Source organism: Phaethon lepturus, unplaced genomic scaffold, assembly GCF_000687285.1.
Source record: "Phaethon lepturus isolate BGI_N335 unplaced genomic scaffold, ASM68728v1 scaffold26838, whole genome shotgun sequence".
Lineage (NCBI taxonomy): Eukaryota > Metazoa > Chordata > Aves > Phaethontiformes > Phaethontidae > Phaethon > Phaethon lepturus.
This window is the reverse complement of record NW_010555904.1, coordinates 15,967-34,606: the sequence shown is the minus strand read 5'-3', so window position 1 is coordinate 34,606 and position 18,640 is coordinate 15,967. Positions and strand designations below refer to the sequence as shown.

Sequence of the window (18,640 nt, the reverse complement as noted above, 5' to 3'; positions counted from 1 at the left end):
GGGGGGGGAATCAATGAATATGTCCGCATGTCCCTATGGTGGCATGGATGTCTAACTACTGCTAGTAGAAAAACATCCGAAGGAGTAAGTCAGAGTGCAGGCACTGACAGGGTGTGTCGGCGCCTTACAGGGAAGCATCAAAATGAGCAGTTGAAAAGGTAAGCAGAGCTAGTTTTGCTGGCTAGGCGGAGGAGATGGGAAGTGACTGAATAGTATTAATTTCTCATTTTTATTTTTGCTTGAAACAACTGTGTTTGCTTGAATCAATTTGCCTTTTCTCCCCTTTCCATAACATATAGTTCTGTAATATTTTGCAGTATAAAAATGCCATCAATACATGCAAACATTTTCAGAGTCCATGTGATAGGTTGTTGGAGAATAAGATCAGAATGGAATACTGTGATAAAAGCCTTTCACTTGTCACTTTCTAGCTTTGTCTGTTGCAATGTTTTATCTTAAGTAGCTCTTCAGACTTTAGAGCTGGACTTGCATCCTCCTGCTTTTAGAGCAGAGTCTCGAAAATAAGGAATCGTTTGGATAATTGCAACAAAATTGGACACAACCACTCAGATAACTGTGAGGGAGACTGGCATGGCCATCAGGAGTTTTTATTAGTAGGCTAACTGACCTGATTATTTCTGCTATGTAAGTCAGTTTATTTTCAATACCCTGGTCATCAGTGCTTAAGATGTTTTGTCACATTGGTCAGTGCTTTGGTGTACAGCAAATGCACAGCACTAAGGGGCAAAATGAGGCAAGAGTGTGGGGCAGGTCTTGAAGTGCAAATGGTAGGATACCAAGACCCTGCTTATTTTTTCCATACTTTCTTGAAACATGTAAGACTTGTATGTAGAAACCAGAGAGGTGTGCTCTGTTGATTTAGATATGGGTTTGAACTAATTCTTTGTGCTCTGAACTCTTGTGATTAAGAACTAGGATCACTTTGGCTGTGCTTATAGTGGGATTGGTGGTCTCTTAAGTGAATGAGTGAGTAGACAACCAGAGATGACGGATGGAATTTCAGCAGTGCTCCTCTTTTGATGCTATAATAGTAAGCAAGCTAAATAGATTATTATATCTTAAACAAGTACATTTCAACATTTTTTTTGCATTGTTCTAGCGATGTAAAATAGCAATCGTAAGCCCACTGTAGCTGTTGATACTTTCCGATTGTTTTGATGTCCTAGAAGACGAGCCCGTAAAATTGAGGGCTTGTGGATGTTGTGCTCTGTTCCTTTTATTTGTTTAATTCTTGTTTGGTATCTCTTTCTTTTGAGTTTCAATGTTTGTTCTATTCATACATGAGCTACAAAAATTCTGAGGTAGAGTATGTGAGAGTGTCAAGGTTTCCAATGGATAGAAGAATAAAAATTAAGTTATAACATCAATTTAACACCAATTTAACAATGGCTATAACCATCTCTTACCATAACAGTAACCAATATCTAATTTTGCAGTGTCCTGTCCACACAGGTAGCAGCCCAATTGACAGTTCAAAGTAAACAGTATGATGTGATGAAATCGTGGATCTTCTGTGCTTGATGAACTCTCTGGTATTTAATGTGGTCACTGTCTGAACAAAGGGTGGTTTGTTTCTGACCAGCTATTACAGTGATCAAGGATGATAGAAGTATTAGAGCAGTTTCCCCCGGTGACAGAGATCAGTGGTCACTGTATCACCTCAGTGCTGGGATCCCTGTAGCTGCTGCCCTTGTAGATGCTTATTCATGAATTGGATTTTTCTTCTTATTGCCTGGATTATGACCCATTCTAATTATGTAACCTCAAGCTTTTCATCCCTTACAGGTAGGCTCAGGAAAGTGGTTTGTGGTTTGTTTGGTTTTTTAAACGTCATTTTGCTGTCTTACTTGTATATGACTTTAATTTTGCTGTGAGGTTTCAACTTCTCTTCCCTTTGAAAGAGGGATATTTTTTTTCAATGTTTTTCTCAATCCATGAGAAATAAAGATCCTTTCCTCTGGTCTGTCCTTTCTGCCTATCATACTTCATTATCCACCTCAGTTAATTTACATGTCTCTTCCTGTTTGTTTTTTTTTCTCCTTGAGTTCTTTTCTCTGTGTCAAATTCTGTCTGCTTTGAACCTTTTCTGTTCACCCAGTTTTCCCAACTATTTCTGTCCCTTACTGTGATTTTTGTCTCTTCCCTTTTTCAAACCAAGGCCTGTAGCCTCTCACAGTCTTGGCACTAAATTCTTTGTTCACAATCTGTATTTTCTTTCCTGTAGATCTATTTCGTCAGTTGTATAGCTTCTGCTTTAGCTTTCTAATCTGTTTATCCCTTTCCTATGTGAACAATTTATTTCCCTTAGAAAGTGCCAAAACCATCATGAATAGAAGAAAACTCCATGAATTTTGAGACTAAATTTAGAAAGAACATTTTACTGCTGCTTTTGGAGGGTCATTCTTTAAAAACTTTATCTTGTAACATTGAAAACAAATCTCGTATTCATAGGGAAATTACTTTAACTCAAGTTTTCTGAGATGCTATGGCCTCTCTGTAGATAGTTACCATGTAACAGCACGTGCATGCTTTCTCTTGCTTCCCCATTGCAAAATGTATGTGGTTTTGTGTTATGGTAAATATAGATTGACATAAAAATAGCTTGCCCTTAATAGGTAAATGCAAAGCAACCTTTGGTTTTTAAATGGTAGAAGGGTAGAAGAAAGGTTGTACTACGTTTGAGTAAATGTGATACATCGGATTCTGGTCAAACCTCTTCAGTCCCTACTTCCCTGTGTTTTCTCCACTAGTGTCTAGTACTCCCAGCCTGGTCACATAAGTTTATCAATCTTTGTCATTGTCAGAGAATGTATAGTCTTTATGTTGGTTTAAAAAAGATTCCTTTTTGGTCTGGACAAGTTGATTCATCCTTTTCTCCCCACCCTCCCTTATCTGATGGTCTCTGTATTTATCACCCTGGCCTTCAGTTTATTTCAAATCTGATCTTACTGCATAGAGGGCATAGCTCTTTTGCTTTTAAGGAAGCAGATCTTCCCCCTTTCAAGCATCCATTATGCAGATTGGAATAGAGCCAGGTTTGTCTGTTCTACCTGTTTATCTTATTAACTCTTATTGCTAGAGAAAGGAGTAAGCAGGGAGAATGGCTCCTCTTTTCTCTCATTTAGAGGCAGCATGTGCCAGTAGGAATGCTTCAGAGCACTCTTCCCTTATGCAGACCTGCAAAATAGAAGATGCCTAACTACCACAAGACTCTTTTTTTCATGGCATGAATGAGAGAGTTTCCAAAGGGTCAGCATTAGCGAATATAATTTCTACTCTTTATCAAGGAGTTGGAAGAAGACTGAACTGAGATTGAGGATATAATTCGGTGTTTATTTCTCCCTTCTGTATTCAGAAGCATATAAGAAACAACATAATTCTCGTTACATTTTAAAGACTAAGCTACAGTAGCTCAGAAGCTGTTCAATTATTCCATCTGCTGGAGTAAATTTCAGTCAAAGAAGGAGGTTGGATGTCTGGGGGAGGTTTCCACATCAACCATCTGTTGTTGCTGGTGCTTGAGTCAAAGCCCACAATTGTCTCCCTTCTTTCCCTTCAGCTCCCCCGCCCTTCTCCCTCCCCACCCCCCCGCATGGAGTTTAGCTGCTGGTGCGTCCTTGGGGTGGAGCCACAGTTTTGCTCCTTTTCACCTATGCTAGAAAATAAGTTTTGTTCCCTGTATCCCCTACCCAGTTTGGGATCAGGTGATGCATGTAGCTCGCAGAGGGGAGTAAGTTGACTCTTTATATTGCCTAATTTCCTTAAACATCTGTGCAATGCTATCTTTCATCTCTCTATGCTTTCTGTAGTGCATGTCTTGTAACTGTTTTTCTTTTTGGCACAGAGTTCAGTTTTCTTCCTAAATCCTTTCTGTATAATGGTGATCTTATTTACAGGCAAAGTACTTTAACTTTTCTAGGCCTTTTCAGTAGCCAGCATGGTAGCAAGCATTTGTAACATCTGAATGATGATGTTTTTTAGCTTTTCCTCCTGAAGGAGGAACAAAACAATTCAAAAGAAAAACTTCTCTAGGGTGACAGCTTTGGCGGCTAACTGGAATGCTGAAGATCAGAGCTGCTTTGTCAATTGAGGAAAAAAAAAAAAAGGCTCTGAAATGGGATGACTTAACTCCTTTGGTAAGAGGAGACCAAAAAGAAAAACTAGAGCAATTAAGCAGTCGTGCAACTCGTATTCTAGTGTTTGTGTTTGGTGACATTGCAAAGAATGAATATATAAAAGTTTTTCCTGAATGTGAGTACACAGTGATGTTACAGTTGGGCTAAAAGAAGCTATCTGTCCAGTCTTGCTTTGTCAATTGAGGTCTGAACTGTGCTAGATAGATTTATTTTAGATAATTTTTAGATACATCTGTGCAGTTCAAAGAGAAGATATTTCATATTCTAAATCAAACAATTAAAAAAAATAAAATGTAATTTATAAGGTTCCTTTTATCATACAGAATGACATTATAAGAAAGAAGGTCCAGAATAACAAAATGAAAAATGTTTTCCCTGTTCCTATCTGGTATTACCTTACTCATTAATATGCTAGTCTGTGAACTTAAAAACTCATTAAATATGGATATTTGTGAGTTTTGGTATTGGCAAATCCCTTTTTTTGTCCTTGCTTGCAGTTGATTAAATGTGTAAAGTATTTCATATTTCCTGAAACGTGTTTTCCAGTGCTTGTGGATAAACTGTTAACATAAGTCTAAAAGCCTTTTGCTGTTGTGAACAATTTACACAAAATTAGAGCTTAAACTGATAGAAGTACAGTTACATTTGTGAATGTAACTTCAAAGTGTCATTTACTCTATGCATCTACATGTGTTTGGAAACATTGCTGCATTCTTTTGTGCAGAAAGGTTTTGATTTTTTTAATTATAAGATTTTGCTATTTCCATTCTATGGTAGAATAAAACACATTTCTCTTACTTTCATACTGTAAACAAGTGAATTGTAACTGTAGTTTCAAGTTTCACCTTAGAAAACCTTTTTGCTATTTTGGCAGAGGGGAATATATCTTTTTGTCCACAAACAAACAGGTATTGAATCATTATCCAGATGATTTATTTGTAGGAAAGATTCCCTTTCAAAGTTATCTGGCACAATAGAATCTTGATAGGAATTAGGAGTCTGTTATACAAGTGCTGCTAGAATATGTTACCAATTTAAAGACATGAATATAAAATCCCCAAATATCACTCTTGCTTCCAGAGCAAAATATAAAGCACCTCAACTTAAAACACCACAGGAAAAATACACTGCTGTTCTGAAGTTATTCCAGCTCAGTCCCTGGCAGCCATACCATTGTTTCTCAGAGGCATACAGCGTGTCTGCACAGAATGGAGCAGCGTATTGAATTTCCTGTTCAGCATGGTTTTGTGGGTTGCACAAGTACGGCTTCATGAACCACATGTAACAACCGGTGCTTGCAATTGCAGAGCAAATTAATGTAGGAGTAGAGTTTTTGTTTTATTCTTTTCCTGGTTTAGTTTGACAGTAGCTGTTATACCACTGTCAATAATAGGAGTCTTCCATGGAAAAAGGAAGGTAGACATGAATTTTATAGTTGTTTTTAACAAGAAAATCTGACAAACAGCATTCACCAGAAACATAGGAGAACCAGTTTTAACTGGATTTCAGATTTATTTTTGGAAAAACTGCAGAGACCAGAAACAAATTATTTTAATTGTGACTATGTCTCAGAACATCTTGCATTTTGAGGAACTCTCTGAAAGTGGTAAAATCGGTGAGATTACACACACCCACAGTAGTTTAAATATACAAAAAGATACACAAGGCAGCTAACCAGTGATATTTGGTCCATAAAAACAGAAACTTGGCTTTCTTTCACAGATTATTTTTTTTTCATTACCTAACATTTTGGGGCTATTTATGACACCTACATTTCATATGAACAGTGAAGATTTGATAGAATGAAGCATTCTCAGCTTCAGTGTGTTTTGTAGTTGAGATGACATGAAGAGCCCTTATTTACAGGAGATAACATACAAAATTTTCACAACCTGAAGCAAAATCCTTTTCGTAGCTATTTTTTTCATCAAGAAAGCATGAGCAGCTGGGTGGGGGCGTGAAGAATGAGAGGAGTTTGGAACAGAATGTCTTGAGCATGTAAATGGTCATATTTGAGAGCAAGAAACAGCAGTCTCTTTCTGAGAAGGGTAGACTATCTGGACCATGCCTGTTACAACATTTGAAACAAGAAAAAATCATGTAAAGGTAAAATGTAAGAAAAGCAAAATTCCTTGGTAAAACACTACCTCATTTTAAATATGAATAAAGCTTGGAAGACAGGTGAAGACAAAGGACGGTGAACATTCCCAGGACTCATAGCCTCTGTTTTGCTATTGACTTTTCAACAGTGGAAGTTTTCTTACCATATGAGAAACTTGCTTGTTCCTTTTACCATTGCTAGGGGGTGCTTATGATGTACCATAAGAAGTAACAATTCCTGCATGAAATGGAATGAGCAGGTAGATTTGTGTGCATGTTAAATTCAGTTTGTAAAACTAAAGACTGAAGTGAGGTTCTGATAGAGTAATGTATCAGTGCTTTGACTTGCTTAGCATAGTCAGTTTTGGGTTTGTTTTTTTTATTCTTCCATCCCTGGGCCAATATCTGTGTAACCCATTTGACAGCTCTGAATACTGTTAATGAAATCAATGTTAAGTTTTGATTTTTGTTGATGTTGCAAACTTAGCCCTTTTCATTGCATGCTTATCTGATGTCTTCTGGAGACCTGCTAAATTTATAAGAGAAACTGTGCAATGAAGTTGTGAAGATGACTGTAAAAAAAGCTGCTGCTGGTAGAAAAATAAATAGTGAATCTTGCACAAACTATAAAGCTAGCTTTGATAGCTATATATTAGGGGAAGCAATTGTAAACTTTCTAATTGCAATTTATAGCATATAAATTAAGATTATTGAGAGTGCTAAGACAAGGAAGCTTTTTTCAGTCTTTAGCCAAGCTGAAAGCAAGTCTGGGGAGGTACTGTTAAAGCATTATACGTAACTGTTAAAACAATACAAATGGACCATAAATCTTGAATACATGTATTACTGATGAACACTGATGTAAATGGCTTATAAACAGGTGAAGTGCCAGAAGTACCTGTATCTTAATTTACTATGTGGAGGAAATGTAAAAGCAGGCATCCCGGAATAAAAATTACTTCTTGCCTGTAAATTTTGTAGAAAAATATTGTAGTTGTTCCAGCTTTACAGGTATTAAAATGAAGTATGAGTAATAAGCAGTTAATAGAGAGAAGTTCAAATTAATGTGAATAAAATAAAAAAACCAAACATTTTTAATAGTACAAAAACATACAGATTTTAAGAAATGGCATCGTTATATAGGGCATTTGTACTGACTATAGGTAATAGCTTTACATACCCTTAAAACAGGTTGCTGGAATACAAGCCAAGCATATACCTATAATTCAGCCTATTTTAACAGAATTCAAATTCAGACATTTTCATATCTTGTCATTTTTGTATCTCCATAAACAAATAGCATTCATAGCTCTTTCTTTTTAACATCACTATTGAATACACCGGGTTATTCTTAAGATTTACTGTTATTTTGCTAATTTTGTCATCTACTCTTCTCTTCGAAATAACAGCTACTAGAGAGTAGTTGGCTTGTGTACTTGCTCTTGTGATGAAAATGTGAGTACGTACTAAAATTTTGCAATTTTTTTGTCTTTCAATCTTCAGATTTCCTGTTTAAGTTCCTGGTCATAGGAAATGCTGGTACTGGAAAATCCTGTTTACTACACCAGTTTATTGAAAAGAAATGTAAGTATATGTGAGTACAGTAAGAGTTCTCCATTGCTTTGTACCACAGATGAAGACTGCCTACATGACTATCTAGTCTTTGTATGGGAGTTCCTGTATAGATTCTTATTTGTATAGATTAGGGTTTTGACTGAGAATTATGTTCAGAGCTGTGCTGGAAATCTTCATTTTTCACTGTTTCCCTCTAATCAAAAGCCTGATACTGAGCAGTATTCTCTATTACACTCAAATATAAAAGGATATTGACGAAAATACACTTACTTTTTGTGAGAATATATCTTGCAGCTATAAGCTTCACTAGATATATAGTAGAGACTTAGATCTTTTAGAAAAAATTCCGAGTAGGCAAAGTAAAAGTTGAATTGCTTGAGTAGATTCAGAAAGTCTGTTGGACAGAACTCAAATCTCCCAACATCTAGTCTCTTTCAAAACACATAGACACTCCATGTTCTTTTTTTAAGGACTGTGTTCTCTGATAAATACAATACTGGTAGAGACTCAGCTGTAAATGTTACTTATAGATGATATAAAAGAAAACTTCCTCTTGGGTGGTGCATTTAGCATCATTATTAAACAAAAATAATATGCATTTAGAAACCTTTGTAAATCTAAGGTGACTGTTAACTTTCTCAACTGAATGGTAATTCACCTTATCTCTTGATAAGCTCGAACAGCTCTAGGATAATGTGTAATCACCAGGGAACATTACATGATTCTATGATTGAGCTTGAGCTGTGACCTTGTTTCTTGTATGGGTAGTTGTATATTGCTGAGAATCTATGATATCAACAGTGTACATAGAGCAAATATCTTAACTTCATGCTTTAAAGAAGAAAAGCTCGTGCTTATTCATGGGCAAGACTGTCTTTTTGTGTTCTGCTTTTCCATGAATTTTTTACTTTAAATTGCATCAAAACATTAGAAAACACAGTTGGAAAAAAATGTACAGAAGTTGCCTTGCCATTTATTAATGGGAACTGGGAATTATTTTATTAAGGCAGGCTGTTCTAGTAGTAATTTTAAATTTAATAGGATGTTCAAAAATTGTAAGAATGTTGATTTCTGCATGGTGGCAGTGGGCTTATGACTGGCACTGAATTTGATGGCTCAGGAAGTAGTTTGTAATTTGAACACTGAGGAGTTTTTATATAACCTAAATTGGATTATGTAAAAACTAATTATTCACTCTAAATATTCTCCAAGTAAGTCTTGTTTGTTTTTTTTTTTTTTTAAAGTCAAAGATGACTCAAATCATACTATCGGAGTGGAATTTGGTTCAAAGATCATAAATGTTGGTGGAAAATATGTAAAACTGCAGATATGGGATACAGCAGGACAAGAGAGATTCAGGTACCCTTTTCAATCATTTTATTAAATGTTTAATATTAATTTGCTGCTGTGGGTGTTGGCTATTTTTCCTCTGCTTATAAGTAGGCATAGTTTCTCAGTCGGGGAGTTGTTTATCTGCTTTCATATTGTTAACTAGGCCAGATTTTCCAACTTGGACATAGCGACATAGATCCACTGACTTCAGTAAAGCAATGCTGCCTTGCAGGATCTGAGGTTCTGCCCTTAGTTTCATTGTGTATTTTCTCTTATAGATAAGGTAAACAAATAGAGTATGTGTTTAAAAGTTTGTTCACCAGCCAAACTCAGAATACTTTTTTTAACTAACTGTGTGCTTAACTCTGTGTTTAGAAGAACTTCTATTGGTTGGAATAACTAAATGCCATACAATTTCATAGCATAATATTATTTTGTTGGGGAGGGGGGATCAGTTGTCAAGTTCACTTGACTAAATACATTCTAGAAAGACTGAGATCTCCAAGTTTCTTAAAGAAAAAGCAGTGTATCTGTCAGCCAAATATTTAGAGCCACCAATGTACTTTTAATGATGTATTTTAACTGTGTCATACTTCTAAGGCATAGATCAAATTCAGTAGAGATGTAATGTATTTCTGAGTACATTCTCCATCAAAAGGACATAACTTGGGGCGGGGGCACGCCTGGTTTTTTTATTTTGGTGGTTAACAAAGGTGAGTAAGGTGGTAGAAGTCTGAGTCATGGGCAGCAATCCAGATAAATGTCCTCTATTAGAAATAGACATTGGATACATCTGTGACTAGGCAAAGCTGCAGTGCCATGTAGCCTCTATTAATGAGATCTCTCCAGTATGTTGGCCAGGTATCCTGGGTTTTTGAGAAGCTTGGAGGTTCTGTGCTTTCAGATGCTCATACAAATTCTGCGCTTTCAAGTTCAAAGTTTTCACAGACTTGCAGGTCCTTTTTTTTCCTATTGCTTTTTATAATCTATCTAATTCTTTTCTTTTTAAGGCTGATCACACCTCTGCATATTAGCAGTCTTTTTTTTCTTCTTCCTCTACCTTTTGAAGGATGCTTTGCTTTCCTTGCTTCTTTCTCTTCAACTTAATGAGTCTTAAATTGTTCAATGGCAGCTACTTTGCTCATTCTCGCCTCACTGCTGCGAGTTCAAACATAAGTTAATTATGCTGTGTTCATGCCACAGATAATCACCATCATCTTCCAGTTCTGTATTGGGACATACAGTATGATGATATGTGTAGCTTCAGCAGCACACAGATCATAATGGTCTTTGAGAATCCCTAAATAGCTATATTTAGCAAAAATACTTGGTAAAAAACCTAGTTGTCAATAGTCTGCACTTGCACGGCTGATAATGTTGTCTAAAAACCATTTTATTTAAAAATATGTAAATGAGAATTGTTTCATAATACAGACTACACTTTATTAACCCAGATTTGAAACAATGAAGATACTACAGAAATGTACACCTGTAATTCTATTTCAGGTCTGTAACAAGGAGTTACTATAGAGGTGCTGCAGGTGCTTTGCTTGTCTATGATATAACCAGGTAAGAAAGTTAGCAACTCTTTTGCTTATAGACTACCAGATACAATTAACACGTAATGATCCCCTCCAAGTATCTAATCCTTTAACAGAGAATAAGCAGGAAGAAAAGAAGACAAGTAAAAAGTATTTCTGTTTTAGTCCATATTGAAGTTCGGGAACTTGCTTACATGAGATACTGTGAATGTCTTAAATGTAAACAGTCTCAAAGGGTTAGACAAATACATGGGAATTGGCCCAACTGTAGCTGTTCTAATCACGGTGGACTACATGCAACCACTGACTCAAGAAACCTTGCAACAGAAACTAAGAGCAGACCTTAGCCACTTTTAACCAAGGTAGTACACCCGTGTTTGTAGAGACTGCTTATTAGTATGCTGGTATAACAGGCCATCCTCTGGAGAAGCTAGCTCTACCTTAACTATATTACTCATATTACTTAACTTTAGCTCTAAGTTCTGTTCATCTCTCCCTTTTTTTTTTTTTAGTATTATAAGCAGCCAGTGGAATACCTTACCGTTAAACATTTCCACATTTTTTTTTCCTGGCCACCGTTGACTGATACTTGTCAGATAACTTTCATGTTGGTTAATTCACTAGATCTGTTGCTTTTTGTCCTGTGAGTGCACTGTTCGCCTCTCAGCAGTCTTTGAAATCCGTGTTTTGTTCTTTAAGGTCAGTTGGACTCCTCCATCAGTCTTGCTGCTTGAAGGCTTTGTCTCTGACCACCACTACAATAACTAATGGTGTGTGCAGGGTAGCTGCCTGTGATCTTACTGGTCTTGACACAAATGTGAAACTTGAGGCACGCAATTCTCTACAAGTGTAGTAAAGTCTTACGATCCTAGCTGAAACTTAAGTATCAGTTGAATGCCATGTTAACTCATTCTCTTATCCCAAAATTTCATGCAGGAGGCTGAAACTAGATTAGTGCTTAAAATTTTAGCTTTTCACATTAACAGGGTATTTTATTATTGTTAGATTTATTTATATATTGTGGTTGATTTAATTTTGCTTTTTAAAAACTTTAAGTTTTTAAATAGTTTCATGAAGGAACTTGATACTCTTCCCAGTTCGTGGGTAGCTTACTGAGATGTGTAGGTGATTTGCCAGACTAGCAGCAACTTGTGGTTTGCCACAAATACAGATTTGCCTTCCGAGCTCAGTTATCTGTTCACTAGAAACGAGCGTGTTCTAATAAAGGATGTCATTTTCTACATAGCCGGGAAACCTACAATGCGCTTACTAATTGGTTGACGGATGCAAGAATGTTAGCAAGTCAAAATATTGTGATAATACTGTGTGGAAACAAAAAGGATCTTGATGCAGATCGTGAAGTTACTTTTTTAGAAGCATCCCGGTTTGCACAAGAAAATGGTAAGTAGTACAAAGTCTTCATGTAGCATTCAAAAATGCTTAACACTTAAAATAATGTATTTTTTGTGCTATTGGGAATACTTTGCCCACTGTACTTTGTCAAATACCTACAGAAAAGAGAGTTCTGTCAGTACATGAGGCATAGAGAGAGGACAGTGCCTGCAGTGAGAACTACATGTACTATTTAAGTCTCATTACCAGTGGTTCTTCCAGTTGCAGCTGCTACTTAAAGAATACTTTCTATGTGGAGATACAGTCCCTAGGAAATGTAATACACCTTCAGGTAATACCGTGCCTCCAAAGGGCTGAGGGGAGAACGAAGAGCACGATTTCCTAGTTTTCAGCATCTTATAGATTGTATAGATTATAGACAAGGTTGGATGGGGTGTGATGCAGTTGGAATCACTGAGTTTTACTCATGGGAATCAGAGTTCAGTATATGGCGTGAGTCCAGAGTACTATTACCTCGTCTGTAGTATTCAGAATTTCCAGTCTTGAGGTCAGGTTTCTGTCACAGCTAAAGCCAGTCTCAGTCTGACCTTCTGTGCTGCAGCCCTGCCATTAGTAAAATCTGGTTTTGCTTTTATAAATCAATTATAAATAGTCTTTTCTACCAGTTGTGGCTGCTGGCTGTCCTTTTGCAAATATTCCCACTTTCTATTAATGGGAAACTATATAAAGTTCTTTGGTTTCATGCACTATTTTGCATGCACAGCCCAGTGCATGCATATCTTGGAATCTTTGGATTCCAACTTTTCTAGGGTTAATGTATAAATTTCAAAGGAAGTTTTCTGTGGTTTTGCCATCAAAAGCTAATTTTTACGAACTGTACTATTTGACAATAGTTCTCCTTAAGAAAATTTTCATAGTTCCTAGCTTTCATGCTTTGAATTACTGCATCAGATATTCCAGACTTGTTTTGAAATTGTTTTTCTGGTGTCAAATGCAGAGCTGATGTTCTTGGAAACAAGTGCACTAACGGGGGAAAATGTTGAAGAGGCCTTTGTACAGTGTGCAAGAAAAATACTTAATAAAATTGAATCAGGTAAATTGGGATTTATATTTTTTTAATGTTTTTTTCCACCCTGAAAACTAAAAGTACACATAGAAATATCGCCAAAGTTCTCTAATAGAATTATCCCAAAGAAATAACATTTTATTGTGGTAAAATAACCCATTTCGTTTATAACTGCTTCCCATATGTTTTAATAGGAATGGACATTTAAGTCAGATCTGTATATCTAAAAGGGGGGGGTGGTGTAAATTACGTATGGTTTTACACATACATGTTTTGTCAGCTCTAAGTGTAGGCTGTGCATTCTGCGGCTTGTTATGTCCCTACAAATATCAAGCCTAACATTAGATGGTTTTTATTCTGCATTGCTAAAACTTAGTATCAGGGCAGATATAACTTTTAATTCTGCTTCTCTTATGTAGCAGGAAAAACAGTCAAGAGAATTTGAACGATAATACTGAACATTTCAGGGATGTTTCCTAGCAACTGTGTCTCTCTGAAGTGACCTTCCTGCCTCTCAGTTGAAACGATTTTGCAGATCTAGGAATATATAAGAAGCTTCTCGGCGCAAGTGGGCAGGTTTCTACCAGAGATAAGCTCCTAAGTGTTAGGTGTCATTACAGCAATTTGCATTCCAGTTTTCCTCTGTTATCTTCTGGTTGTTTGATATTCTTCAAATGTTTAAGTATTGGCTGTCCTGAAAAGTCTCCCTCAGACTCCAGTTATATACATCTTGAATGCCAAACACAAATTTTTAGATGAATATGGTATCTTCGTAGGAATTTCCTGATTACTACTTCAAGTCAATGCCAAACAGCAGCTTTCATCTTAAACAAACAAACAAAAAAAAAGGAACCAAAAAGCAAAGCATAGCTAGTTTCTCATGATAATGTAGTTCCATGACTGATTTGAAGAGGCATTACCACAACTGGAGTAAGTCAGTCCTGTTTTCTGTGAGCTGCTGCTGTTTGGTTTGTGTCATGCACTGAATAAGGGAAAAATTGAGACTGGAAAGAACTTGGGGAGGTCTCTAGTCCAGCCTCCTATTTAGAACACATTCAGGTTCCAAGTGAGAGCAAGTTGCCTGGGGCTTGCCAAGGCGCATTTTGAGATGCTCCAGGAACAGATTCCACAACAGTCCCTCTGGGCCATGTGTCCCAGTGCTACCCAGTTGCCTCTACCTACCTAGTCAGTCCCCAGCCTGTACCAAGTGCTTGGGCTTGTTCCATCACAGGTTCAGAGCTCTGCATGTGTAGTTGCTAAATTTCATGAGGTTCCTAGCAGGAACCTGTTCCTGTTCCTCTAGCTCACCCAACATCTTTTCTGAATGGCAGCCCTACCCTCGAGCTATCAACTGGTCCCCTCAACATGCTGGCATGTGCTAACTTACAGAGGGCACACATGTGTGCAGTGAATCTGAATAAGTGATCTGAATTGCTCAGAGGGTTGTATCTTGTTTGTTTGTTTGTTTTAAATAAATGTTTCTAATCTTGGCCAGTCCACGATGTAGCTGTAAGAATATTTCTGAAGGCACAGAGTCTGGAGTAGGCAGAAATGGATACCAGAAGTAAGGAAGGTTGAGATAATTCCTTCTGGGGGCAGTGCTTTATGGAATCCTACTGTCAAACTGATCCATTTTTGTTTGGCTTAGTATCTACTTTCTTTGCATATTAGTTTCCGAAAGCAGGTGTTTTTTTAACAGTGTTCACAGAAAACATTTTGGACATTTCCTTTGTTAGAAGTAGTTAGTACAAATACATTTCTTGTACCAGCCTAGCTCAGAGACAAACTGCTTTGTCATTATGATTAAGGGCACATGGTTGAAATTACAGTAGAAAATTATACAGGTTTGGAATTGCCTACAAGTAAACAGAGTTGGAATAGATCTCTCTATCACTAGAGTAGAATATCATTATGCATTTTTATCTAATGTTGTCAGTTAAATTGGAATGTATTATTTGCAAGTGATCCATCTTCTTGTGACCATTTTGTTTCTCATCAGGAGAACTGGATCCAGAAAGAATGGGCTCAGGTATTCAATATGGAGATGCTGCCTTGAGACAGCTGAGATCACCACGTAGAGCACAAGCACAAAGTGCTCAAGAATGTGGGTGTTAAAGAAACAAAACACAAAATCCCAAATACTCACTTTAAATACAGAAGGTAAGGTTACAGAAATCTCAGGGTGTTGGGTAAATGACCATATTTCATAAATGTGCTGTATTGAGTGCTTGGCTTTCTCACAGTTAACCTTTAAAGTAGAATAGAATATAGTGAAATAATGCATAGTAGAATGGATTTTTTTTAATATACTTCGATTTTTCTTCTGCCATCTGCCCACTAAAGCAAGACTAGTGCTCTTACTGAAGTATTTATAGATCTTTGCTTACTCGGAGTAATGCTGTGGAAAACACTAAAAAGTTCTGTATTCCTGAAATGCATTATTGCCCTAATAGTTACCTAATGCAGTGTATAAAAGGTGAATTATTTCTGTTGTATTGTGGACAAATACTACTAGAAATGAGAATTCACAAAATGTATGGTGCAGTATCTTGTCCAAAGCTATTATATAGTCTTTTCTGAAAATAGGAAATTTAAAGACAGAGACTTGAAAATTAAAGATGACACTGGTTTTCAAACTTCCACTTATCCACAACCCCTAAAACCAGCCCAAAGTGGTTCTGATTCCTGTCTGCTATGAGCAGAAATGTCAACAGAGAATAGTACTATTTGCTGCTTAAGCAGTGTGGTCATCTAGAGTAGCTCTTCTAGGGCTGTTGCAGCCTATGGAATGGGTGTGCAGTCTTCTAAAAGAAGTCTTCTGAAGACATTCCTCAGAGGAAGTGAGGAGCAGACTTTTCCCTTTAGGAGTGGTAGGGGAAGAGACCTAAATGTCACATAACCTACTCCCAGGAATGGCTTGGTGGTTAGTCTTTCTTGTAAACAGTTGTCCTTAAGACACCTCTCAATATTCATGGATTTTACTTTACTTAACTCCTTGCAGTATATAAGTTGACTGTTAGGACAGTCCTTTCTCCCTCGCTCAATGAGGGGAGTTAAGGAATTGCTGTGTAGTTAATTATTCTGATAGGATTAATCCTTATTTCTCTAATATAAGGACAAATAGCAAATTAAACAAGTACTGCAGGCATAGTTGCTGCATTATTTTTACTGTATTAATTTTTCATCAGTTTGAACAGTGCACACCAGCAGAAGCTTTACAGAATGTTAAATAAGGCAGCACACAATTCTAAATTCTTATATTTTGTTCTATATTCTGAGAGCTTAGCTCCCAATTAGAGCTCAGAATTTTAAATAATGGATAGGAATCCTTGAACTGCTTTTCTCCCTTATTTTCCTGCTATAAAATACCATCCTTCAACTAAGAGACTGCTGGAAAAGGGCATTAACTTAGTCCAGCTTCAGTACAGCTCTACAGGAGTGAATAGTTACTGATCTTGTTTCAAGAGGCAAATTTTTAGACTGATCAGATGTAGATAATTGATGGAGTTCTCGTGTATTTTACAGCTGTACTTGCAAGTGGTGTTTGAAGAAACAGACAAAGCTTGAAGGCTCTGCAGTTTTTAAAAACATCTTTCCACTATCTACAAACAGAGCATACCACAGCTGACAGAAAGGTGTACCGTGTGTTGTGCGGCAGGAAGGCTCATGTGACACAAAAGTCTGCAAAGCAAACTTGGTAATTTGGTGGGCAGTGTTAAGTCTCATACCTGTATGTGAACATTTTTCATTACCTATTTTTGTTTCTTTCACCTCTTGTTTAAAGCATTGCTATATACTGTAAATAATGTAACAGTAAATTTACAAAGCATGGTATACTTACGTATGCTGATAGAATGTTGCACTACAAGCAGTTTAATATTTTATTTTTTTATCATATAAACAAATTTAACAGAGGTAGGCTTTGTCATGTTTGTTTGTTGCACAATAGTTTATATTTCTGACCTGCATTATAAAACCACTGGCACTGTCAGTGAAGGGTTGTGGTTTTATTTTTTCCTACTTAGTTTGCCACATTCTAACAAGCTGTTGACATGACCGATTCTCAACATATGGTTAGGACCCATACTTATGTTTACTAATACGTCACATTGGAAAAGTAATTTTCATTGATGTTCACATATCCTATTTTATCACAGTTCTTAAATAACTCCTGAAGCTCTTTTATCAGATTTCAACAGTTCAGAAAAAATACTTGTCTTTCAAATGGCTGTTAACTGACTTGGGTTTATTTTTTCTCAGTCCTGATGTTTTGTATAGCACTGGCATCATGAAGGTGGAATGTATATGTGAACAGAACTGTGTGGTGTAATTCTAGGGCAAGGGCATGGGCTCATGGAGAATTATCACAGCAAGAGTTCTCCTAATCTCTTATCACAAACAGATCAATCAGCTGTGGAAGTATGATCTCTGTTGAAGCATACCTGGTGAGGTACAAACCGAACCCAAATGGGTTCTTCCAAAGTATCCTGAATGTATGAAATAAATTAGTATTTAAATTTCTTTTTCTTAAACATTCAGAAAGTACAATTAAGAACTTGAATTTTTAAATTAAGACTGGGAACTTGCAGTCTGTCTTGCTGGAGCTCTACCTTTGAATTCCATGTGAGTGCAGTGTATGTAATGCTGTCCACATTGCCCCTGACGGACTCAGGTGATGGGAGGAAAAAAACAAGTGTACTTACTTGAGTCATTCTTTCTTCCTGTGAAACTCAAGGGGAATTTCAGACTTGGTGCTGATATTTTTTTTGTTTCCCTATGTTAAAACACACAATTTGGACTTTCTTTCCTGCCCTCTTTCTATTGTGGGGAAGAGGCACAGGGCAAGAGATTAGGAATCCTGTCCTCCTTCCTCAGAGCGGGAGACAGAAGAGGAAGATACTTGCAGAGGGTCTGAGAGGGAGGACTGTGAACTGCAAGCATTGCATATCATTTTTACAGTGCTATGACAACTGATCAGGTAAGAGACCTGTGGCTTTTGTTTTGCCAGATAAGGAGCTGCAGAACTAAGCTAGTGTTTCTGGAAGTAGCTGAATTCAACCAGTGGAGGGGTGCAATTTCACTTGTGCTGATGAAAATCACTAGTGACATTTTTAGTTATACAAGTAGCTAAAAATGGGATGTCTCCTTGGAAGTGCAAATTAACAAAGTAATTTGATCAGAAACCCAGTATTGAAATTCCAAGGTCAAGCATGCTTTTTATTTTTTATAAAATCTTTTCTATTAAGGGTCACTTGTCAAATGCATGTTTAAAAACTAAACCAGTAAACTGAACTGATGCTGTGATTTAGAGGGCAGTTAAAGCACAAGAGCAAAGCAAGAATGCTACACAGAGGTATACTATCTTTCATGGAATTAGAATTGTGTTTAAAATGTCAGTATGAAGGAAATAGTTTTTGGTTCAAATGGATCTTATCTGAAATTATATACCTTAGGTCATCTCTGGATTAAAAGGAGTGGAATTTGCTTTGTACTTGAAAAGCCTAGGTTTAGTTTTA

The 18,640-nt window shown here is 36.8% G+C and overlaps 1 protein-coding gene across 2 annotated transcripts in view; it reads left to right on the top strand.

Annotated features, from left to right (window-relative positions):
* Positions 1–17,060, top strand: part of RAB4A (RAB4A, member RAS oncogene family) — a 17,676-nt gene extending 616 nt beyond the window's left edge. Inside the window, exons 2-8 of one of the 2 annotated variants that reach the window (XM_010292320.1) lie at positions 7,761–7,841; positions 9,077–9,191; positions 10,671–10,733; positions 11,952–12,106; positions 13,056–13,151; positions 15,124–15,284; positions 16,650–17,060. In XM_010292320.1, coding sequence (XP_010290622.1) covers positions 7,761–7,841; positions 9,077–9,191; positions 10,671–10,733; positions 11,952–12,106; positions 13,056–13,151; positions 15,124–15,239 — 626 coding nt within the window. In that variant the 3' untranslated portion in view covers positions 15,240–15,284; positions 16,650–17,060. Of the gene's footprint in view, positions 1–7,760; positions 7,842–9,076; positions 9,192–10,670; positions 10,734–11,951; positions 12,107–13,055; positions 13,152–15,123; positions 15,285–16,649 lie in introns of those variants that run through there. The other variant, XM_010292321.1, reaches the window with a different exon arrangement.
* Positions 17,061–18,640: the final 1,580 nt, after the last annotated feature.